At 42.8% G+C, this 25,262-nt stretch overlaps 1 protein-coding gene across 6 annotated transcripts in view; it reads left to right on the forward strand.

The window, feature by feature from the left end:
* LOC120902015 (nephrin-like) overlaps nt 1–25,262 on the forward strand; it is a 79,304-nt gene that overhangs the window by 36,095 nt on the left and 17,947 nt on the right. For all 6 annotated transcript variants that reach the window (XM_040310440.1, XM_040310445.1, XM_040310446.1 and 3 more), the window contains exons 4-6: nt 6,084–6,233; nt 6,355–6,534; nt 24,422–24,574. In XM_040310440.1, the coding sequence (XP_040166374.1) occupies nt 6,084–6,233; nt 6,355–6,534; nt 24,422–24,574 (483 nt within the window). The remainder of the gene's footprint in view (nt 1–6,083; nt 6,234–6,354; nt 6,535–24,421; nt 24,575–25,262) is intronic.

Consider the following 25,262-nt stretch of genomic DNA (forward strand, 5'->3'; position numbering starts at 1 on the left):
TCTTTTATGTTTTCTTTCCTTATTCCATACAAACCGGAATCGAATGCCAAGCGCACGTGTGTGTGTGTGCCGGTTGTTTTGGAACGAGAACAAGTGCAGCAAATTAATACACTATATCACCTATCCCCCAAATCCGACAATGATGTAGTCAATGCGAGATTTCCTGAACCACGCTCCGTGGCTCATTTATGGCTGCCCCGTGCGCTTGCCGCCCATTTGGACAGGCGCACAAAAGGGAAGATGGAAGCCCTTTCCTAGCTTCCTAGCGACCGTGTAGTTTATTCACCGCTTCCTTAATGATCTATCCATAGAGACATGTTTGCTTGAAGCGTCTTGCTGTGCTAATGAGACGCACACACACACACACGCCATATAAACGTACGGTTCTCTCGTGTACCCAGCATGGGGCAGAGAGGGTGCTGGACGCATTAATGAAGAACGAGACCGTATCCCCTCCGTCTCCGGGGTTGGTGTAACATTTCGGGTGCGCTGCGATCGGTAAGTATCGGTATCGCAAGTAAGGATTTCGTCGAACTCTCGGCTTTCGGGTTCTAATGATGATTAGAGCGCGTGGAAAGTGTGAAATTTAACCGATTCAAACGGTTTTCCGAACCAGTTTTCCGTGAGAAACGATCGCTGCCGCTCATAAATTTATGTCTTGTTTGATTAAAGGCAAACTCGTGGTCCGTTCTAGCACTGGCAGCTTGAACTTGGGGCCCAGTTCGGTTTTGTGGTTCGTTATTTATGGGTTGGAAAACCAGGCAAGGTTTTGTTGGAAGACATCGTAAAACTTGGATAAAATGTTAAAATCATCACCTATTGTAGGGATTCCAGTTAGCGTTGGCAGGCAAATAGGCGTGATGGGCGTACCGTGCACTATTTTCCTCAAAAATAGAGAAATAATTGCTTTTTAATGTCTTTGAAATCGGATTTGTCTAATATCCCAAGTTTCGATGTCTTTACAATTAGGATTTTCGATTTAGTCTTGAGTGTTTGAGTGGTGATTGAGCTGATAACTCTTATTGAAGGCAGCAGCCTTGATTAGATGAGTGAACAATGTATCAATGTTTTGTTCCTGTAATGAACGATAAAAACTGTTACCTGCTTACAAGAAACATAAAAATAAATCAAGCCTTTTTATTTTCAACGTTAGTTTCTTTGTAAACGTCCTTTAATTGCAAATTTATTCATGAGGCGAAATTGATCACGCTCTCCTCATTTAAATTGGTTGCTCAATTACCCACCCAAAGGAAACTCTCCTGCATCATCATCATCATCATCAACCTCGGCTCACAACAGCATATGATGGGAACAGATTCATATGTTGTTGTTTTTTTTCCACCAACCCTCCGGAAATCTCTCTTTGCGATGCTCCAAATCAACCGTCACCCTTGCACCTCGCGGAACGCGGACAGCAAAAGCCCTATCATTATCGCTTACATTTTACGCTGGGCGTTGGTCCCCCTCCCCCCCCTCCAGTCGGTGTACTCGTGGTTTCGATCGAAGATGAAGGAAAAATTGGAAACTTTCTCAGGCTAGTGGATGGTAGGCAAAATATAAGACGAAGAAAAAAAATCCTCTTCCGCCCAACCTGCCGATGGTCATCGATTTGCAAACTGTCAAACCAGAAACGGTGCACTCGATGCTTCCTCTACGCTTTTGCAGCATCCTCTCGGTGCGCTTTTGCTGAAGTTTATCGCAGTGGGAAACGTCGCTGCTGATTGCACACTTGCTGCGTTGTGAGGATTCCGTCCTTACGCACCACACGTCTGGGTCCTGCCGGTGCCCGCTACGACTCACCTGTTTCCTTCCGCATGCAAACGCTTGGGTCCGTTACGCTCGTTTCCCGTGTTTCTGGTGTTTGGGTGCGTCCTTTGGCAAACATAATTATCTCCCCTCTGGCCTCCCGTGTTCCGCATGTAGGTTCTGGTGCTGTCCCCAAGATTACGTATCAGGTCGCCGGTTCCTTCTCGCGGTTTTACGTTCGATTTGCGGTTGCATATACTTTTTTCTCTTTTCGTACGGTGTTTTGTATTATAATTTCCTTTCCTTTTATGATTTTCTTATCGGTCCCATTCGTTGGTGGTAACACTTGTTCTCTCCATCGTGAAGAAACGGGCCATTTATATTACATGTCGCTGAAGTGGCTTCTGGAATCGGAACAGTTCTGTTTGTTAAGAGAGGTGGAAACGTTACATTTTACGTTCATTCATGTACGAATGGCTTTATCTGAAGGAAAGAGAGCCGGTTCGAAGAGCTGTTTAAGAGTGTTCAAACAGGATCTTGATGGAAAAAGTACCTTTCGGGCAGAGAGTCATAAAGATGGCATTTATCTATATGCTCTTATCAGTTGAGTTTTTTTAATCCTTTGAAAGTACATTACACACTTCATCATGCCATCGGTGGGAAAAGGTGACGAAGCTTTTCAATGTACCAAAACAAAAACAAAAACAATCCCCCAAAAACCACAAACAACACAATGCCCTACCACTTTCCTCACAGCGTCGACCACATCATCAGGCGTGCATATGAAAAGTAGCAATGATTAAATTACCGTCTGCCGAATGGATGCGTTCGAATCGGTCCTGGGAATCAAAACCGGAATCCCGAACGAGCGGCGCGAAGGGTTGGCGCATTTGGGTCGTAAAAATTAATACTCGCGCGACACTCCGATCACCAGCGCCTGGGTAGTTAGGTGGGGGTAAAGGAAACCCTCCCATACGTGATCAATATTTTTTGCCTTTTGGTTTTGTTCGAGCCCTGCACACTCAATTCAGAGTTTGATTTTATTTCACTTTTTTTTGCCACACCGGGATATTATTTACTCTACTTTTTGCGCTGTCCCCTTGGCAGCGTTGGGGGAATGGGTGGTTAATGTTAATTTAAGGGTGACGGAAGCACCGCAAACGTGGAAGTGGAAGAGATACAGCAACTCGAGCTCTGTGTTGTAGCTTCGGGCCTAATGTCTTTGCACATTTCCACTTATTACGGTTTCATTAGCGGGAAAACGACACACATACGCATGCGGGAAGCAGGGAATGTTCTGGGGCCGACATATTATTCTGATTACTTTGCCCACTACTGTGGGAGCGGGCTGACCGTGTCTGTGTGTCTGCTGCACAGTGCTTCGGGGGAGGAATACGATTTTGCTGTGCAAAAAAATAGGTAACACAGCACAGCACAGCGGACGCACTGATAGCATTGTTCTTGTGTAACGCTCCGTTCGCTGGGATGCAATGGATTAGAAAGTTCGCAGAAACTGTACGAGCGGGGGAGTAGTTACATTGCAGTTGCAGTCAGGTCGTATGTTAGCTGATACCTTCAGGCGGCACTCGCTGGGGAGTGTGTGTGTAAATGTAGGTTTGTTTTGTTGTTGTTATTTTGCTCTTCTGTATGTCATTTTAATGTTGAGTTTATTTTGCGATTTACACAAGAGCCCACATACATACACACAGACACACATGAAACAATGCCTTGCGGGATGTGTGCTGTGTAATGCAAAGCTGCTGGTGCATAAGCTGGTAAACTTCTTTAACGTAAATCGGACTACGGTGTTCTGCAGCTGCGCTTGTTGTTGCCAGCTGCACGAGCTTAGAGAGTTGCGTGGAAGGGGATTGTGCTGATTAACTCATGAATAATTCGAACAAAAAAGTACGAGAAAATGAGCTATTTATGCAGATAGAGTTATTAAGCAGTTTTAAACGCCTAAAGGTATGCAATTCATTTACTCTTTTAAGGTTTTTTGTATATTTATGTAGTTCTTCAATAAATTCATTCACTTAAAACTACAGACATACTTCAGACACATCATTTGATAAAAAAAATCTGAAAAATAATGCTCTTTTCAATAAATGCAAATTTCAGCGCAAATTGTGCCGGAAGCAATGGACAGAAGAAATTACGTCCAACCATTTCCGGTGTCGGATTATCTAGTCAGCGGGACAAGGGTAATAAACATAAAATCTCTAGCTCAATGTCCCCACAAGGCACGGGATAATGATATGGTTTGTTTGTTACCATATAATCAATCCCCATATATTATGGCCTATTTAAGATTTTGGCTTCTTACCTACGGCCGTTCCGATAGTCGAGATTTTGAGAAACTATTGGCGCACCATATTTTGATAGCAACTTTATGGGACACAGCAAGAGTAACAATTCGAGAAGAAAAAAAAAACTCACATCTTTCCAAAACGCAAGGTAGAGCACACATATTTTTGGATCACGAAACCGCGCCGCGTCGCGTTCTGGAGCGGCCAGGTTGGAACCAGTTTCCGGTCAGGCTGTTGCAAAAAACCGGATGTTAAACGAGAACGACACAGACCGCATAATGTGAAGATGAAATCGTCGTCATTCATTAATTGATATCACTTGACCGCTGCGGGTAGTGTTGGTCGTGGTGGTGGTTGGTGGAGAGATCCGTGAAGATGAGTTTTTGAGACGACATGAGACCTACCCTGGGCTTACATCTCTGTGCATTTTGTGTGTGTGTGTTGTGTGTTGAGTTTGCTGGAGATGCTCCTCCAAGACGCTTCCCGAAGCAGTGGTAGCGACTTTTGGAAACGGGCGCCCGGAGTAGGAAGGCAGCTGAATGCCCAAACGGATACTGGGCCGAGTGTACGTGACGACGGTCAAGCTGCTGTGGCTGCTGCTGAATTATAACTTCCGGTGCGCGTGGTTTGCGATGCGAAGTGACTGAAAAGATAATGAGCAGCGAACCGCACGCGGTAGGATACGGAGCAAAACTTTACAGCAGAAAAAAAAGACCAAAGTTGGGTTTTGTGAAGGGCAAGTGGGAATGGTTGCAATGCGGGGAGGCTAAAAAACGGGACGCTTTTGAACAGTTGTTTTTGGGCGAATGTAATAATTTACGAAACGGAGGTTTCCAAATACTGCTCTCGGAATTGCGCTCGGGTTTTTGTTGAGGTGAGTGGGGTTTGGTTTACTTTTTTATCTGATATAGTTCCATGACCGAGTTTTTAAGTATAAGATCAAACGATGTTTTCAAAAGCTGTAATGGTGGGGTTCGCCTCATATCGCTATCATATGGAAGAGGAGAATGTTATATTACAAAGTAATGGTGAGTTTGTTTTGCAGTAGCTAGAACACATTGTAACGTCAGTAACAGATAACAGTCACTTGCAGGTCAGCTTAGTACTTCAGGTGGAGTATTTGTGCTGTTCTCTGAATATCCTGTTACACGTGCAAAGAATTCGCTACGGCTTTGTAAGAAGAAATAAAAAATAACTTTTCATGCGTGTGCCGCACTTGTTGTGACAATATGTTGGTGATGTAGCAAAATCAAAACAAAAAATCAGACCGCAAAACTGCGTATCGCTATCCTATACTGTCAGCGACCGTTTCGAACGTTTACTAATTGTATCTCATGCAGTCTATATATTCTACGGATTCTGGGTAGTGATTGATTTGTTTTTTTTTTTTCGTTACTATACACTGCTAGCCGGACACTGATTGACATGTGTTACTTTTAGGTAGACAAATACACAATGTAAATAATGCTGTAGACTTCCAGAGCCCGTTTCCCTTTTTTACATGCATCCCGATGAATCTCGATGGGAGAAATGTCTGAGGGATAGATTTATCGCTCACTGACCCAGATTGAGTCAGCTGATTTGATTATTCAATTTGTAGAGCGTTTTATTTTGTACATAGACATCGGGATATACTTTTCAATGCAGCTGGATTACACATTTCATCTACAGACAGACGCACACATGCCTGTACATATTGGTTTTGAATGCCCTTTTGATTCAATGTAACAAAATCCAATCCGATCATTGTACTGGATGATTCTGGACTCCCTAGAAGAGTGTTTAAATAATTGTTCCTAATCCTATCTCCTCTGCGTGCATACTGCATACATACCTTCGGGGCTTGAAGTACGACACGCCCTTTAGTTGAACAAAGAAGCCACAAGATTCCTTACGGCATTGCAGCAGTGCAGTTGGGGGTGGGTTGTGCTTTTGTGTGACTCTCGCCTTGAGGGTTGGGTGGCAGCGACATCCTTATCTTTCTAATCCCGGCCAGATAATTGTAACTGTACTGTGATTGTCTCTTTCCAGTAATCCCGATGCTGCTGTGCAATGCTCAGCAGAAGTTCCGCATCGTACCGAGGGATCTGCAGGTGCTGGAAGGTACGGAAGCGTTGCTGCGTTGCGAAATCTACAATCTGGTCGGTGCCGTCCAGTGGACAAAGGATGGTTTTGCGCTCGGTAAGTGTATTCTATAGAAATTTACCCTAACATGTCAATACAATAGTGCCCGATTGCTGACGCTACCGTTCTGCCGTCGACCTGGTTCTCTCACACCTTTTTTTCTCTCTTTCTACGACAGGATTTTCCCACACCATACCGGGGTACCCGCGGTACTCGGTGCTGGCCGACCGGAATCTCGGCATCTACAATCTACGAATATCGAACGCCTCGATCGAGGACGATGCCGAGTACCAGTGTCAGGTCGGACCGGCCAAATTCAACTCCGCCATCCGTGCCAACGCTCGGCTCACCGTGATATGTAAGTAGCGCTCCCAGCGTCAGCGTTTGCAATTTTCTGTTTTATTTTCAGCGATCAGTGGTATGGGTGATTGCAATTTTAGGAATAATGTAACATGTTTAGTGTTCTGATTGGCAAAGGTTAGTGCAAAGATCGAAGGAATTGAAGCTTTTGTTTGTCCTTGGCAACGGCAACGTGTATGAATCAGAAGATCTTCATAATCAGCATTGTGCATACCATTAGGCGCTGTGCAAGAAATGGCATGTATATCAAATAATCTTTTTCTTATCCTGAAAGCAATTGAATATATTCGATCATTACAACTACGTATAGCTTCAATAGCTTTTTTCTAAAAAAAATTACTTGTTATCATCATCATCATCATCATCATCATCATCAATAATCAAATTAATAATCATACTGAAATGCCTCTAGTAGCAGCAATGAGCTAGGAGCAATCTAATATAGGCACAGGTATGAAACCTTCCAATAACTGGTAAATTTATAGTTTCGTAAGAAAAACGTTGCACTTTTATGATTTTATATTTACCCGTGCCGAGTATTTCCTCTTGCCACATTCGTGTACGTTTTCCTACATCGTACTTTATATCGCTCGAAAAAATATGAAATATTAAACAAGGAGTTTTCATTACAAAAAACCCCTCACAGAAAGAGGCGCTCCAGAATGCCCATTATCCTATGGCACCACCGGTTGAATGCAGTTGAATATGCATTCTTTAACAAGATGGTGGGGCTGCACAAACGATGCAACGGCGCTTGCCACAGTTTTTCACCGGAATCCATCCAACTGTTTTGCGGAAGAATGATGAAATAGTTGCACTCACGCTACCGTGCACGTACCGTAGGGTGGTGAGAGCGCACTGGCAGAAGTTGTAAACTTATTGGTCTATTGTTTCGCTCGCTAGTCGCTGTACACCCTCTAGACACATAAAACTTGCCCTCCCTACTTGCTACACTTTGAATCGTGCACTTGGTCGCTTTCGTGCCGGTACTGCTTCACTGCAACACGGGCGTGGTGCGGGATAGCTTTAAGCGCCCAACACGCTGGGAAATGGAAGCCATCTACCACCAACGCGTACAAAAGCTCCGGGTCCTTGAAAGCTTGAGAAGATGATGCTGCTGCTGCTGCTCCAGCTGCTATGAATGCATGCTTTCAATGAAAATTCCTTGAAATTATTTAATAACAAGTAAACTTTATCCTGTTCCTTCGGTTCGGAGGTACAGAGTCTCTCTCTTGCACTCACTCAGGTCGGCGTAATTTATCTTACGTGAAGTACGTGACGCGTTGTTGCGTCCCGTGTTGGGAATGGAGCGTCTACTACGAGACTGGCAGCCAGATTGGCCAGCTCGTAAGCGGACGTAAGAGGGCAGTAAAACCAGTCGCCGGTAGGTGACAGCCCTTGTGGAGCATATTTTTCACCAGCCTGCCACCTTGCTTGGAGAAAAAGAGTTACAAGAAAGGGGTTGCAGTGGTTACATTTAAAACAGAGCAATGTTTTTCTGTAACATACAACTGCCTACTATCATTATACATGAAGTATAGATGTAATAATAGGTAGAAGGAATGAAACCCTTTTGATGTTGGACCCACTATTTAAAGTATGTTTGGTTATCTTTTAATATAACCTTAAATTACACTTTGGGTATGCTTTATACTTAATTATAGATTATTTGTTTATCGAACAAGAGCTCCCTCTTCTAATTTTCTTGTGAGATTATAGAAATCATTGTATTTAAACTGTCTGTTTGATAAATCGCACGTTTCAAATTGACCCCAAAACCCCTGCAAATGGTTCGGTTACCTTCGCAAGCCTGGTCCCTGGTGGTATACCGGTGGGAGTGTTGCCAAAGGTGGGTAGAACAGTTTTAGAAATTCTAGTGTCGTCGTCGCCCACACGAACACACACAAACATACACACTCGCATACACACGGGATGGTTCTTCCGGTCGCGCTAAAATTATGCATCATCCAAGAGGCACATATGAGAAAATAGTGGGGTTCAAACTTTTGCACCCCTTAGCACCACTTACCTGCCACACGGCCTTCCGGGATGGGCGAATTCTATTTGAAATATGAAAAATACATGCTCTAAGTTATGTATGACGGTGTGTCATGCAGCAGCAGCAGCAGGAGCAGGAGCAACAACAGGCTGGTAGCTAGTATTGTTATACTGGTAGGAGCGGCCCGACCTTCCGGTGTAAAACACAAGCAGTTTTCCGCAGCATCCGAGCAGCGATGATCCATTTTTGCCGACCGAATTATGTACGACACGGTACTTTTGGGCCTTGGCTGTTGGGTACGAGATCTTGGGGTTAAACTTCCGTTTGACATGGTTCGCAAATAGTTGCCAGGGAAGCATTTCTTGGAAGCGCCCGGATAGAAACTTTAGTGGCAAAACTATTCCTTGTACGGCGTGTAGCTGATGAGCAAACTTTAGCATCGCTGAAGGAGAGTAGCACGAACAGAGGCGTATTGTTAGCCAGCTTTGTTCAAACGAATGTCGAAAGATCATAAAGGTGTTTTTAAAAATATAAAGGAATAAGTAAAATATGCATCACACATTCCACTGCTCGTATGTTATGTTTTCTACCAGAAAAAACGCAAAAAAAAACAAAGCGATAACAGATAAAAATAGTCAGGAAACAGGATTAAATCGTTTTCGCATTCCGTGCCGTAAGATCAATTTCATGCTAAATTTCATTCCAAATGGTTTTCAATTACTTTTTCATCAATCTCTCACCGTCCTGCTGCCAGGGCGCCCTGGCCCACACGCAATTTAACTTAATCCTGGCGGGAAGGCTGGAAGCTTGCCGTTGCGATGCGTTCGGTAGTTAGGTGAGGCTGGCGTTGGATTGGGATGGATTTTTATATATTTTTTTGTTCAATGTTTTGTCTGATTTTTTCTGTGTTTGGGTTGCAAAATGTGCCCCTTGCTGTTAAACCCTCCCCACCGCGCGTGCATTCGCTATAATTGAGCAACACCAACAGGATGTGGGTTTGTTGATTACTGAACAGGAATCTTTTCCCCCTTTTTTATTGTCACACCAATATTTTTTTGTTTGGCATTTGCTACTGCTAGTTTTTGTTTGCAGTTTTTAACATTATTTTAAACGAACCCGCCAGAATGGGAAGGACAGACATGGGAAGGGAATGGCTCGAGGAGGTCTCATAAATTTCAATAACCAATTATTTTATGTAAATTTCTATTCAAACAAAAGAGTACGCTTTTTCCCCTACCCCATCGCACACCGTTGACGATCTGCATGGATTGCGGTGCTTTAGTTTAATGCGTTGGGTAGATTTGCGTCGATTTGCTGCGTAAAGTGTTTCCAGCGTCGGATTGATATATGCTGGAATTGGTGGACAGCATTTAAAAAAATGCATTTAAAAATTGGTAAGCGTGCCATTTCCGCTGGTTTTGGATAAACAGTCGCGTGCCTTTTGTCAATCACGAGCGGGCATTTATGTGGCTTGGTTTTGCACGCTCTTCACGTTGCTGACCGATAGTGTGGCCATGTAATGTGCGTTTGAGTGTTTTCTGTGTAATATATGTTTAAATGTGGTAGCATGAGAAACATAGCAACAAACAGACCAAACATATTTTGCATAATTTTAATGACACGCCCGCACTGAGGTTGGAGTGCCAGAATACACACCGGTGTGGAATGTTTGCATTTTCATGAAGGGGAAATATAGTACATAATCGTGCCGTTGCGTAAATTCATCCCTGCATCGTAAGTGATTAATTGCGGACAAATGAGAAATAAACAATGTGTGCGCGTGTGTGTGTGTGTGTGTGAGCTTGGGGAGTTTTTCTTGCAAAAAAAAAATCAGTGCATCATTTTTGAATAAATTATGTGGTTAATGGTGTTGCTGCGTGGAAAAAAGGCAACGGCATGTAGAAGTGTAAAACTTTTTCGTTCAACCATTTACCAATTTCGTATGATCCACTCATCGCATCATTTTGCATGGGTGAAAAGAGTGTAAAAAATTGCGTAGTAAATCATGTAATGGGAAGACAGCGTGATAAGGAGCAGTTTTTTATTTACTGGCCAGTTGTTGACTGCTGTTTTTGTTTGTTTGCTTTCTTCACCCTAAGGTGGCAAGAAAAGTTGAGCTTTCTAGAAAACAAACGAAGGAAGCATGTAAGCGACCGAATCAAATCCACACTTCCTGTGGTTCAAGGAGGGCGAGAGAGGGCATGGAAATCCTCCGCCCGCTACAGGTGAGATGTTTTAATTCGACTTTAATAACACTTCGAGTGTGCGTTACCGTCCCGGTCATGACACTCACCTGTTCCGGGGTGTGGTCTAGGCACAGGAAGAGAACAGCCGGGAAGAAAGCTCTTTGACTTGTTTGATGACGGCTTTGTTGGTCTGCTGTGTCGGTAACAATTTCGTGAACGGTACGAACATTTTCTAATATTATGGTAATCACGTGTAGAGCAATTTCGGTGCCGGCCATCCACCCTTCCCGCACCGTGTCACCTGTGCGGATGAGCTTGCGCCTTAGTGCGATTCGCCCGGGAGGTGTAAAAGTAGGCTAAAAACAAGGATTTTGTTTTGGCATTTTCTTTTGCCTCCCTGCCCCGGCAGCTACTTGGTGGAGGCGCATGATGTCTTTCACCTTGCGTGTTGGCTCCCTGTCGAATGTTCGTTTTATGTCTTCGTTTTCAGCTTTGGCTGGGTGTGGGCTGGTGGTAATACCGGTGAACAACAATGCCAAGTGATGCCTTACACCCCCCCACACACACACAAATACAGAAGGGGGAAACGAAAAACGAGCAGGAAAAACTTCAAACGATCGTAGAACACAGCACGGCACGGGGCAGAAAGAAAAAGTTGTAATGCTTTTTAAATATTCAAACGATTTTAACCGGTACCGGTGTTCGCTTTAGGACCGCTAGGGAAGCGATGGGTTGGCTGTTCTTTACACCAACTAACCGAGCCGAGGATTAGAGCTTATGGGAATTGGGGTGGGGGTTGTTTTAGGCTGGTTTTTACGTTGTTGTTTTTCTTTTCCTCCTTTTTGCTCACCCTTCGTTTTAAGCTTGAAACGGGGCAAAACAGTCCCACAGCAAAGTGCTTCGCCAAATAGTCTGCTGCACAGAGCGGTATGTGTGTGTCTTTTTGGTGGTGGTGGTGGTGCAAATTGAAATACAATCCCAGTGCGAATGATACATTCAGCCTCTCAATGCCACTCCCTCAGTACTAGCGAAATTTTGATAAATTTCTTTACCCAGAATCGTTATACCACGTAAGCGAACCAGTGGAAAGTTTCGTGTTTATCTTCTCTCCGTAGTGGTTTCGTTGTTTTTTGGTTGTACTCCATTTGCTGTTTCATTTTTTTTCATCTTCCTTGGAACCAGCCAGAAGTTCGTTTGTGTTTGCAAGAAATATTTGGAAGTTTTCTGTCTCTATGTAAAGCTCGCAGCAAGGAAGCTGTTGTGCGGAATCGCAACATCCACTTCATTTCTTGGATGTTTTCGCTTACCTGTCACGACGTTCATAGACACTGTGATGCTGTGGGCAACTTTTGGGTGGGTAAATAATTCACCCGAAAACAACACAAGTTATTCGGAGGAGGCATAATTTGTCCCAGTGAGTAAAATGATGAAATTGCGGCATATTTGACGCACCTACAACACCTGCCTGGAAAGCGAGTGATTCGTGGAAAAAGGTATAAAAAGTGTGAAAGGAATTATTAATTGCTAGAATTGCAAGCCGGACAAAATGGGAGAACATTAAATTGATCTAATTCCATTTGTAGAGAAATAAAAGTGTATAATTGTTGTAGGATGACAGCTAAGAAACAATAGATTAGTGTTTGGAATTTATATACAAACTGATAACATTTTAACAGCTTTGAATAATATGTGTTGTATTTGCCTCGTTTGACAAACACATATTTACTTATACCTTGAACATCTCTCGAATATTGCTACAAAGCGCTTTTAAGGGAGCTTCTCATTCACCGTATTTATCGATCTGTTCTCGCAAGCATGGCATCATTAGGCTCGTGTTACTCGACACTCGAAGACAGCAAAGAAAAAAAAAAACCTCCCCGAAACAATTGACAACGCACCAACAGAATTGAAAAGGAAAGAATCAACTCCCCTTAAACCCTGCACCCCATGTGCTCCTTTCCAACTGTCAGCTTCATTCGCGTGAGGCTTACACAACCATTTGGCAGCGACCTTGGAGCATCAGCCTGTGCAGGATGTGCGTATGATATGCTCTCCGGCATGGAGTGTAAATTTTCCGTCAACATACACTGATTTTGTTGGCAGCTGCTTTTGACTATACATGTTGCGAAAAGGGAAAAAGGTCTAACGCATGAAATGGGGAAATGAGGAAAAAATAAAACACACGCACACGTGTATAGAAAGGAAAAGAAAGCAGTCAGAAATTTCCTCGCAAAATGACAGCAAAATCCCTTTTCACATCACTTTTCTTCGGTAAGAAAAAAAAAATCGAGTAAAAGTGGTTCGACCGTGTGTACATCATGGTGGCGCTACAGTGCGCTGGGTGTTGATTTGGTTTTGTTTGTTTGTGGCGCACTCACCCGTCGGTGATGGTGGTGGAACCACACGGAAGTGCAGGAGCAGAAGTGGTACGGATTTACGCACGAACGCATACTGACGTGACGTGGTGGCAGATTGAAATTAGGTGAAATTGTGATTCGATCAGCAGCCGGAGCCTGCTTCACGGCCCCCCGCACCATATGTGCCTGCCAACCATATGTGACGTGTGTATGCGGCGTTCACTGAGAACAATACACGGTCTTGCCGCCCGTGCACACCCCCGTATGGGAATCGAATTTTCAAACAAACAAAATCCTCCATCCCATCGGTAGCATCTTGCTCCGTGAGCTGGTTGATGGTTTGTTGGCACTTCAAATTTTAATATGATTAAAGTGGAATATCACGAGCGCGCGTACGCCTTGTTGGGCTCTTGTGAGCGGAGTGATTTTATATTTTTGATAGCATTTTTGCTGCCCTTTACGGATAGTGTGTGTGTTTTTTTTTTCACCGGTACCGGTTGTGTGATTCTGACAGTGCGACTGACGTTTTGGAGAATGATATCGGAAAAAGCACAAACTCATGCTACAGGTGAGTTTGGAAAAATACTGATGCCCAAAATTACATTTTTTTGAGTGGAATTATTTATTCATGGTGCTTTGTTTTGAAGCGTATCCGCTCGGGGCGTAATGTTGTAGGCGGTCAGGCTTTGAATTGAACTGCCTGATGCTGGGAACATGGGTTGATAAAAATGTGTAAAATACATTTTTTGAAATGAATTTAACAAAAACAACCCATTTTATTAGAAAAAGGAATACTAGACTTTTTGGCAATTTTTCATTAAAATCGTTACGCAACCACGCAACCCATTGATTTACCAGTCAACACTTTTCTCTTTATATTTGCGGTCTCCACTTTAAAGCTCTCTCTCCCATCCACAGACTACTCGCATCTAACGATTAAATAACCGACCAGTCGAACGCGTTGACGCTACAGTTAAATAATTAAAACTATGCCTAACAAGCGATAACGGGGGCGCGTTGCGTTGCATTTGCGAGATTTGCAGCGGTCCAGTGCGCTCGGCCTGCGTACCGGAATAGTAGGAACAGACTATAGCAAAAGCTTTCCTTCCTTTGCCATCCCATCTCCCACTCTATCCCCCATAAACGCACCGCAAAATCCATTACCAACTCTTTTCCGATTGCAAAATTCGAGCACGCAAGTGCGGCAAATACAGGACTCATGCAGGATGTTCGGTGGACCAGAAATGCATCCTTATTCAATCGAATCTCGCCACTAAATACAGGCTTCTGTTGTGCTGCGCTGTGCTCTGCTTAGAGCCAGGGTCAGGCTGGGTATGCTGAGAAGAAAGGAAAAAAAGGAAAATTAAAGCAAAGAACTGGAGGCAACAAAACAAGAACACTCTTTGTACGATCGGCGGGCATACGAGGCAGGCGGGCCTGGGTGAGTCTGGTGCGGCTCATCACCGGGTTTTTTTTCTTGTTGTTATTCAGCAGTATGATCAGCATCATTTCACCATCGCCACACATTTGGGTAGACGGCTGTTTGGATGTGTCTATGCTTATGTGTTTGTGTGAGAAGCATTGAAAAATCCACTGCGCTATGTAGACGTGTTTTGCATATGCGAACAGATCGACCAAGAGTTCCACTGTGCATAGATTTTTCGGCCCGCTTCGGTTGAGCGCTTTGAGCCGTGGTGGTGCAAAAATGCTCTGCCTACATTTGCATCCCAACTGTATGTATGTGTGTGTGTATGTAGATTTAAAATTTCGTAGCCAGTGCCGAATACAAATTTCCAATTCGCGTCACATCGCCACGTTAGTTATGGGCCAGAAACTATTTCCACCCTACCCACCACCCACCTCATTTGCGCGTTTTTGGCCCATCACATCGATGTTAATCCTGCGCTCTTGTTTTTCCTTCAAAATGTATCGTTCAACGATAAGCTCGGCACAAGAGTGTTATCGCAGCCTGTTCAACTAATAACGCGTGCGGTACAGACACACGCACACAAAAAAAGTCCTCGTCCACCGGACGGACGGACTGGATCTAGCCTCATTCTCTGCCACGTTGGCAGTAGGGGCACCAGTGATTGAGCACACGTTGCTTCTACCCCCCCGAAACCCACTTGGCTCATTTGTATGTGGACTGGAGGAGATCTTTATGTATGTGAAGTGTGTGTCTGTGTGTGTGTATTGATTACAATCTAAATTAAAAATGTGCATCGGTGTCGCGCACGTGTGTGTTTTGTGCGTGTCCGATACTCACCGCCCCGAGGTCAGGTTTCGATAGCGATCTGTATATGTGAATGTGCGGTACGCTTCCGACCCATCCGAGTCCGCTGACAAGGGAAGATAAATTTCGAACCACCCGACAAATAGTTTCAACATACATTCCAGCCTCCCATTGTGCCTTGTCCCACCGTGTAGGAAATTGGAAAAAAATTAATTCATGAATATTTCATGCCAACCCGTGTAGCGGGCAGGACCTATCGGACACGCGGACTGTTATACACACCGGAAACACGGTTGCTTGCGAGTTTTGGGACGATCGTCTCTTTACTTCCAATGACCGCACAGCTAGCTTTGGCTCGGATATCCGGTACACGATCCGGCTTCCAGTGAAGAATCCGTCAATGGGAAGGATATTCCATCCGTGGGTGGTTTTCGGCCACTATGCGATGCGCTGATTAGTCCGTGCACGCGTCGTTGCTCCAACATGAGCGGAACAAACCACTGTTTGAAAAGGTAACGGACCATCCGACGAGGGTGATTAGCGCCAAAAAGGGATTCGGTGCGCCGGATCAAAACAAGTTATATTGCCGCGGGACCTGCCAATGTCAGAGAAGCTCCAGCAGCGCAGGCAATGCTGCTTAATAATGTTGAAAATGTTGAAAGGCTTCGAAATGGAAATGAGCGATATATTATTGCGATCGGACGATTAGTTTAATCTAATGAACGCAATTCTCAGAACTGTGAATCGGCGGACATGCAGCTATCGTGGAACAGGAGGAAGGTTAACTATTTTGGTGGACTTTGATGGCTTAACCAGAGAGGATGCGCGATCACTACGGGTTACGGGTATGCAATAAATGGCACTGCTCATTTGGGATAGTAGTAATGACTACTTACTGCTCGGAACTGAGGGCTTGTGAAATAGATACATCGTTCAAATTGTGGTGTAGAATATAATTTAAAATTTTGGAGTATCAATCGTAGAGTCCTACTAGGCAACTGCGTTGATAGGCCTAGCGTGAGCTAACTAGTCGTTGGTGTTACGCACGTATTTACGTATTTTAACGTTCATATTTAAAAAATAAGGTATTATAGTTGGTTGGTTTCTAATTAGGGTAAATGTACCAGTATTGGGCAGGTTAGTGCAGCAGTTTCACAAAAACTGCTGGTACACTTACAATTTTTATTACTTTTTATGAAAGTGGCGTTATTTTGAACGATAAACTATCGAATTATGTTGTGCTATTTTTTATTTGTCGTTTCAAATGCATTTTCTAGCAATACTCACGAAAATGCAAACACTGTTTTTGTTCCTATTTTCTGCAGTTTGGTCCTATTTTCGGCAGGCTGTGCTCCTATTTTTGGCAACGCGAATACGGGTCGGAAAATGTTTTAATTAATGCTAATACGTAGACAAAAATGTTTAAAACAATTTTATACTCTCACTTTCCTGAGAATGGTGTTAAAAGTACTTAAATTATTAATTTTATGTTCCCCATTTTGGGCATTTTGCTGGCAATTTTTACAGTCGCTTTGATGTGAGTTGCAAACTAAGTAGGCGTTGAAAAATAGAGACAGTCTGGCGGCTGCAGAGTACGGCTCCGACTGCCTCACAAATTATTATTTTTCTCTCAAGTTATTGGATAATTTATAGTGAAATTGGTGATATTTGATACAAATAATGTGGTTTTATGTGTCGACATACGCATTACAGTTTTCTGATCATGTTTTAAATGAATATTTAACGAAATCATAAGTGTGTTTTTAAGTTTCGGCAGTAGCCCAAAGCATTGATCTGTCAAAAATCAACATTTACCGTGTACCAATTTTCGGCAGCATTTAAAGTGAATAATTACTTGTTTTTAGTGATTTTAAAATTTCAAGCGGGATAGTATAAAATCTGCAAGCATAGAATCTTTCATAAAAACCATACTTTTATTGTTTCGCTGCTCTGAATCTGTTAATAATGAAACCTGCCGAACTATTGGCTAACAGCAAATCTGCCGAAATATGTTGAACTCCGCTTGGTATTTTGAAAAATATGCATGGAAATGATGTGAATCTTTGTGTATGAATAACAAATGAGCATATCTCTATGTAAAACATAAATGTTGATACAATTTTCAACGCGTTTTTGCGTAATTACACGTTTTTAGTTACTCTGCCGAAAACAGGTACACTGCTGAATACTGGTACAGTTACCCTTTTTTTTTTAAATGGCAAAAATGTTCAGAATATTAAAATATTTATATTCTTTATATTTATATTATTATTATTTATATTTATATTGAATATTATTATTCAAAACTATGGAAAACTGAAAAATTTAGCTGACTTTTTCTGAAATGAAAACAACTACGTATGTATATTTTTTACTGTTGGGAATTTAAATAGTTCGAGTTACATTTGTCGTCCATTTAAAAAGATTGTTAAGTGATTAGTAATGCAAGTAAGTAAACACATTTTGATTAGACTTTGTAAGCAATCCAAAACATGTGACTGCATAGAGGTTTTGATAAATTTAAAAATAATCTATATACATACCTTTAATTTCTTGCTTGAATGCTAACCATCCGTTTCCAAAACCATTACTACAATGTTCTGTCGCTGCGCGCTCCATTTCATTCGGCTTCGGGGATGCAGTGTCGCGATATGTGGGAAATTGAATTCCACTGCCGGCTACACTACAAAAGCTAATTGAAATCGATCAGCCAATACCGAGCTCAAGCGGGCGCGCTCAATTTCCATTCTAATCCCGTTGTGCAATGGCACTTTGATTCGCGTTGCCAGGCCAGGCATGCAAGCAATGCACGTGGCCGTTTCCGTAGCACACGCGGGGTCATCGAAGGCATTCGCGCTTCATTGGCGCTGCCCTTATTCACTGCACAGGGCAGCAGGGTAAATTTGATTACCCCGACATTACCGGGCTCGGAATCGAATTAGTATCGAATTTCCGTGTCTGCAAGTGTGTATGTGTGTGTGTGGGGCATCTATTGACATGTGGATCGCTTGAGCACGAACTTCTCCACCTCATCCCCTGGTGGGACGACCAAGATAAGCAAATGAAGCGTTAAACAAGAAAGTCAATAGGTAACATCCTGCCAGCGTGTTGCACCGTGGTTGTTGTAATGAAATGAGGAGCAGGAGAGGGTGCAGCACTGGCAGCACAACTACAGTGCTGCACTTTGCGCTCACGGGCGAGAAAAACAAAGCGCCCGAAAATGGGATGTGAACGCGAGCATCCCGGCATCGCAACTTTACATTGTAGGTTTACATAAGCTAAAGGAAGGATGGTTGACTTCATTGAAGAATTAATTTCAGTAGAGTGCACTTTTTGCAATTCCGATTCCCATCTGTCAGTTTAAGCGGCAGCCAGTGTGTCCTTTCACTTCTCGTGGTGCCAATTTCTTCGGATGCTTCGGGGCAATGGCAACATGTTTCAGCCGTAGTATTTTGCAGCCAAGCAATCTTTTATGAATGAATCTACAAAAAAAACCGGTTTCATGCTGATGGCTTTGTTTTTTGGTCAAGGATAGCAATCGTTATTGCAGACATATGAATGAAACGAATGGGCTTCTTTAACCCTGTGCGTGCAGCGAGAGGAAATATTAATGGAGCTCTGGGATAGTTTACCGGTTTTTTCTTTGTTTGTCTGGTTCGGGGGTTATTTTTTCTCCACTGTCCTCTGATGCGCATTAAAACACAGACACATTCAATTTCGCCTGCGATTGACGGATCCCGCGAGGGGTGGGGGGAAGAGAAATGAAGGAAATTAATTGGCTGCATTGATTATAAATCCCACGGTAAAGGAGAATAACAACAGCGTGCACAGTGTCTGGGTTTATGCGAACCTCCAAAAACTGCTGCTTACGTATGTGTTTCGTAAAGGTTCGAAAATAGTAGGTTTTTTTTGTTGAATCTCAAAATTATACCGGTCGTGAAGCATAAATTAATGCTGCCTCGCATGCGACATGGACGAGCCGATGTTTGGTGATTATAGACGCTCTCTCTCTCTCTCTCTCTCTCTCTCTCTCTCTCTCTCTCTCTCTCTTTCTCTTTTACTCTGTCCGGATCAGATGAGACTTTGTACGTTGTTGACATCATTCATTCATTATCGAAATCGCTAAGCTTGGCGGGCGAAGTCGTCGATTGGACAAGTGCTGTGGGAGGTTGAGCGATAAGATGCTTGAGCGTTTTTTTACCCCTTTTCAAACGTTAGGATCGCTTTGGCTAATATGCATATCGCAATGTCGCACTACGATAATGATGGAGAATAGAAAAAATATTTTTTTCTTATATATTCATCAGCAGGAACTATTTACTAACCTTCATCAGTTAATTAAAGAAAATCAATTCTAATATTTTCAATAAATTTAGAATCATTTCTAATATTTTCAATAAAATTAGAAGTGATTTTTAAAGGCATGCTGATATTAGTATTTATATAAAAAATTAGAAAAAAATTAGAAAAAAAAAATTATATAAAAAAAGGTAGTGGCATTTTTCCTACTTTTCACAACCATCCAGTTTATAAATTTCGTGTTCAAGTTTTCGATTGTGTAGTAATATAAACTATGGCCATCATGGCCCTACATATATTTGAAATTTTCTCATTCGCTATTTAATCGCAAAACAATAACAATCATTTTTGACAAGCTCACCTTAATCAATGTCGGTTTCTATTTCTGATTGACTACAAGAGAGATTTTCAGACGAATGGCTGTTGCATTTTTTTTATAATAGAGGCTGAGAAACAACATAATCTATAGTGTTTCTTCAACAGAAATCAATGACTTAATAGTGAAAATATGATAAAGTTTTCCTAGAACTAGAGGTAGAAGTGAACTAGAGAATGAAAAAAACTGATTTTTGCTGATTTGTGTTATTTATGCTCTTTCGCTCATTCCTTTTTTCAAAGAAAACCACTGCTTTGATTCGCCTTCAATTCCGACGTCATTTGCATGCAATCGTTTGACGTTACAATCTGCAGCGCAGCAGAGTTTTCTTCCCCTGTCCGTCCGGGGTCCGTGCGAAATGTCATTTCACATTTCATAGCGTATCAATTTTCATTGTGATAAATCTATAAATATTGGATCATCGGACAATATTGATGACACTTTTCTGCACCAGCGGGTGCGCGCTCGTTTCATTTTATGCAAAACACCCGACACGGACAGCGGAAATCTTAAACCGAACCGGTTGCGCTGAAACTGTGTCGCACTGGGTTCGCTGAGACGGAGGGTTTTTGGTGAATGCAAGAGCATTAGAGCAGGAGTAGCCAAATAAAACCGTTCCTGCAATAAAATGGTACAGCCTGCTGTGGGGCATCAAAAATTCTCCTTGAACTTGCAACTTGGACTCACACAGGTCCAGTCGGTTGAGTCAGGGAAGGAAACTGTCTGGTAAAGGTAGAAGGAAAATGCTTGAGCGGTAGTTTTTTTTGCATATCTATAAACGTCGCGTCGTTGGAAGCAGACGCAAGTGAAAGCAGCATCAAAGAAACGAAACCAAAAAAAGAACATTTATATACACTCACATAGGAAGGATTCGTGGGATAGAGTGTTCGCGGTAGTACGCAATAGGGGAGAAAAAATAAATTTAACCCGAGATCGGAAACGAGAAATGAATCCAAATCCATTTTGTATCGCTTTCCTGCTTCAATTTATCATATATTGGACCAAACGGTTCGTTTCTTTTCTACTCGTTTTTTGTCATTCACTTCATTTTGCGCTGAAATCGAGAGAGAGAGAGAGAGAGAGAGAGAGAGAGAGAGAGAGAGAGAGAGAGAGAGATCGAGAGAGTATTGGGCTCGGGTTTTCACTTCCAACTTTTTTCTGTCCTTTCTACCGAACGCAGCGTGTCAGTTTCATTCAGCTTCAGTTTTATCTGTTCCGAGTTTTCTATTATGGAAAAAAAATATTCGTTTTTTTCCGAGGCTAAAAAACTCATTCGTCCACCGTTGTCGAGGTTGGTGGCATTCGTTTCCCCACCGGGTTCACCACTTGGAACGTGAGTTTTGATTTTTTGCCTTCCAAACCACCAAACCGGAGCAAAAAGGATTAGGACACTGGGTGGAAGTGTTTGGGTGCTTTTTACGACCGTGTGCATCACATCTCTCATTGTGTTTGCTCTTTTTGTTCATTTTGGTTATTTTGGAGAGCTTAGTGCTTTTTAGTGCTGTGTGTTTGATGCCATTTTTAGAGTTTTCCTCCATAACGCGTGGACGATGCTGTCCGGTTTTCCCACGTTTAGGTTGGGTTGAGTGTTTGGGTTGTTTTGTTTTATTTACAATTCCGGGTCTTCTTTTTTCCAACTTCAGCTCGACCACTTTACGCATCTCATGCACGGCTGAAACCGTCAGGTCGGTAAAGTTTTGTCCCTATTTAGCAACGGGGTATGATTTTTGAAAAGTGTTTTCTTTGCTGTGGTGAGCTCCATTGTTGTATTATGCCGTCCCCAGCAAGGTCGCCACCGAGCTTGTCTTTCCCACTTTGCGTAAGTCGAAATATAAACCATTTCCTTCGTTTATTGCAACACGGAAGAAGCGACAACGTGGTAGAAAGATCAACTGTGCGCACCAGTAACCGAAAGAATCGAATAATTTCGAAACACTCCACCACATCCCGAATAAAACACCCGAACCGTTACGAATGCAAATTGAAAGCGTTCTTAGCGTCCGAAAGCTTTCGCCGTTGCTTTCGAACCCCGTGTACCGGCTGTGTGTCCTTGCGGTCGCACACAGATTGCAGCATTTTGCAATCCGCTTTGCGCTGCCTTGCCTTTGGATTATTTTCATAAGTATCTTCTTCGCTTTCAGTTTTCCCCATTTTAATATTCATTCAGGCAGGCGGGTACGAAAAGTCGCTCCAGTATTCAAATGTGCTGGATGAACGTTGGGAGAGGATACTAGCTGGAAGTTTTTTCTTCTTTTTACCATCTTCCTTATCTAGTGTCACTTTCTAGAGTGCAGCAGTCGCACACGAAAGATAGATTGTGTAAGAGCTTATGAGAAAACGGGCACAGAAGGTGTGGAATTTAACCGATTTTTTGTTGGCTTCTAATTTTGGCATATTCTGCAAGAAACTCGTTTGCACTTTCGTCTTTTCTATCACTTCAATTCCAGCCCAAGAGCGGTGTACCTCGCCTACGCTTATCTAGTTTAAAAGCGAGCAAAAGAGCGAAAGGTGCAAGCAGATTCACAACGACACGTACCTTTACAAAAAAAAAAATCAGTTAAAATCTGTTCCTCTCTAGCTGAATTTTTGAAACCTACATTCGTGGGAAATACTTTTGTGCAGAAAATCCTTGGAAGGATAGAAAGCAATTTTCAGATAATTGTGAACTCGTTATTCGCTTTGACATGGTTTTATTTTCTTTCTTTAGTCAAATCGACAATCCACACCCTTTTTCGCAGCTTGCTCTCTCTTTCTTTCTCGAACGGTGGAACCACTTCTTTTCACCACTTCGTGTTAGTGCATATTCTTCCAGCTCCAATAGATCGAAGGAAAATGAGCGTAGAAAAAGTCTGAAAGTGAAAAAAAACCCGATTATAGAAAAAACGGTTTACCGATTTCATACATTTCGATTTTGCTTTCCCTGGTGTGTGTATGTGCATTTTTTGCCCTTTTTTACATACTCAGCTCTACATCCTTTTGACAGTTCCGGGAAACGGCGTAACATGGTGTCATTCGGCACAGAAGCGTCCTGATAAAGTGATGGCAAGAAGTCCGCACCGGCATGAAGAGCAGGTGGTGGAAATGCGAACGATTCGGAGAAGGATTTTTTTGTTGTCATCTATCCCTTTAAATTTTCCCCATTTTCGTACCACGCTTTCGTGCAGATGTCGCACTGCCGTTGCTGCCGATGAGTGCGATACCGCTTGTGGAAGAATGTCACCGTTTGGAGGAGCAACGGGAGAGAAAACGGGATAAGATAAAACCCCTTTCTCGAGGTATGCCGGGCAGGCGTTTGGAGAGGATGGAAGATGGAGGCGAGTGGTTTCGGGAAAGAATGATGAGAAATTTGTGGGAGGATCAACATGCTCCCGGGATAAAGGATTTTCCAATCGATTTCTAATGATTATTTAAGTACTGGTCGGGATTGTCGTGCCGAGAGATATCCTATCCATCCCATGGTCGTGTCGGTACGATAGAGATGTGGTGCAGAAATAGTGAGCCATGTTAGGAATCTGTTTTTCTTTTCCGTTTTGGAAAGGTAGCACGAAAAAACTCTCTCTCACACACACATACATTTACCATTCTTTCATGCAGCCATCTAATCAGCAGCGAGTGGATGCGATCGAACAATACCGTCTGGGGTTTGGCAATTACCGTGGAAAGAAAATTACACACCAATTACACGCTTCTCTGCTGAATGCAGAGCAGAATAGGGGATGATAGCTAGACCGGGGAGCATTTGATATGAATTTGCTTAAGCTTACGAAGGATTTTATGCAACGGATCAAGTGAAGCTTTTAATTTATTACTCTCTAAAGAAGACGTCTATGAATATTTGATGAACACTTCTATTCTGTTTTGTCGGAATGATGATTACAGTGATATTGAGAATATCGTCAATATCAGAAATTAATATTAATGCATATTACATTTTTTTGTGTTTTACTTAATCAGATATACAGTTTAAAAGAACAAACAAATTTTCCCGAACACAATTACTCTGGTATCGACATTGAGTCAGCTTGAATTGAATTAGCATGCATTGAATTAGCTGTCGCCTGAAGATTTTACAAAGCACGACTCGAATGTGAGTTGAAAATGGTTAGGATTTGTTGAAGCGAAGATCTGTCAAGAGTACTTTTCAATGAAGATCCTGCCACTCTAAAGTCTGTCGAATTGAATCATGCATGAATATTTGAATAATAATAAATATTTTTATAATAAAAACAAACCATTTCAAAGTAATTTAATAGAGCTTTTCCAACAAATCATGAATATCCAAAGAGTCTATAACTGATAACCTACAAAGAGAGAATAAATAACCACAGTTTGTTTGTCCTGAAAATATAGCACACTTAGTTAACATACTACCGTTCAACAACACCCTGTCTAACGTATATTTCATTCTTTTCCCTTCCTTTTCTTTTTTCCCCAGCGCCACCATCGTCAATCGAGATACAGGGTCACAGTCGCAACGCCAAGGTGGAGGTCCGCGAGGGCCAGGACCTGACGCTGACCTGCGTAGTGTCGAATGCAAAACCGGTCGCCCAGATTGTATGGTACCGGGGCAAAACGGAGTACAAATCGGGTAAGCACATCTCACATACCTCTAGCAGGTTTCCTGCAGCCGTTTCCGCGTGTCCTCGTCGGAATGTTCTCGAGCTTGCGGTTTCAAAATGGGTCAGCAGCATCCACATTGCCAAAGTGTGGAAAGTGTTATCTACCGAGCGAATGGTTTCCTTTCGTGTGGCAGTGTGGTGTGGTTTATCGAAAATATTATCTCCAACGACAGGCACTATTTACTGTTAATGTGTGAGAGAGTAATAGAGAGATAGCGAGAAAGAGATATAGAGCGACCCCCGGTCCACGAAAAGTGTATTGATCAACATCTCAGGCCAGAACCGAAAAATATTTGCAACACTTCCTGCGGTCCGCCGCGTGTGCCTTGTTGCCATTACGCTGTTAGCCTTCGAACCGATCGACAGGTTTCACCCGCGGGGTCGGCGGTGGTCTTGCGAATGCCTTCGCTAAACAACTTCTCGCTTTGTTGTTCTTTTTCGGGCAGTTGTTGTTGTTGCCGGCAGGGCCCAGAGTGCCATCATGGAACAGTAGAATGTTCTGCGTTTCGCCGGAAATAAATGGGATTCAACTTTAACAGCTTCCTTAGCTTTATTTACGGGAGCACCTCTAACCTCCGGCATCGGGAACGTTGCCCCGGAACCGTTACACCGATTCAGAATGGGGTTGGTTGATCAGTGGTGTTTATGGAAATTTTT

The sequence above is a fragment of the Anopheles arabiensis genome, chromosome 3, assembly GCF_016920715.1.
Source record: "Anopheles arabiensis isolate DONGOLA chromosome 3, AaraD3, whole genome shotgun sequence".
Classification (NCBI taxonomy): domain Eukaryota; kingdom Metazoa; phylum Arthropoda; class Insecta; order Diptera; family Culicidae; genus Anopheles; species Anopheles arabiensis.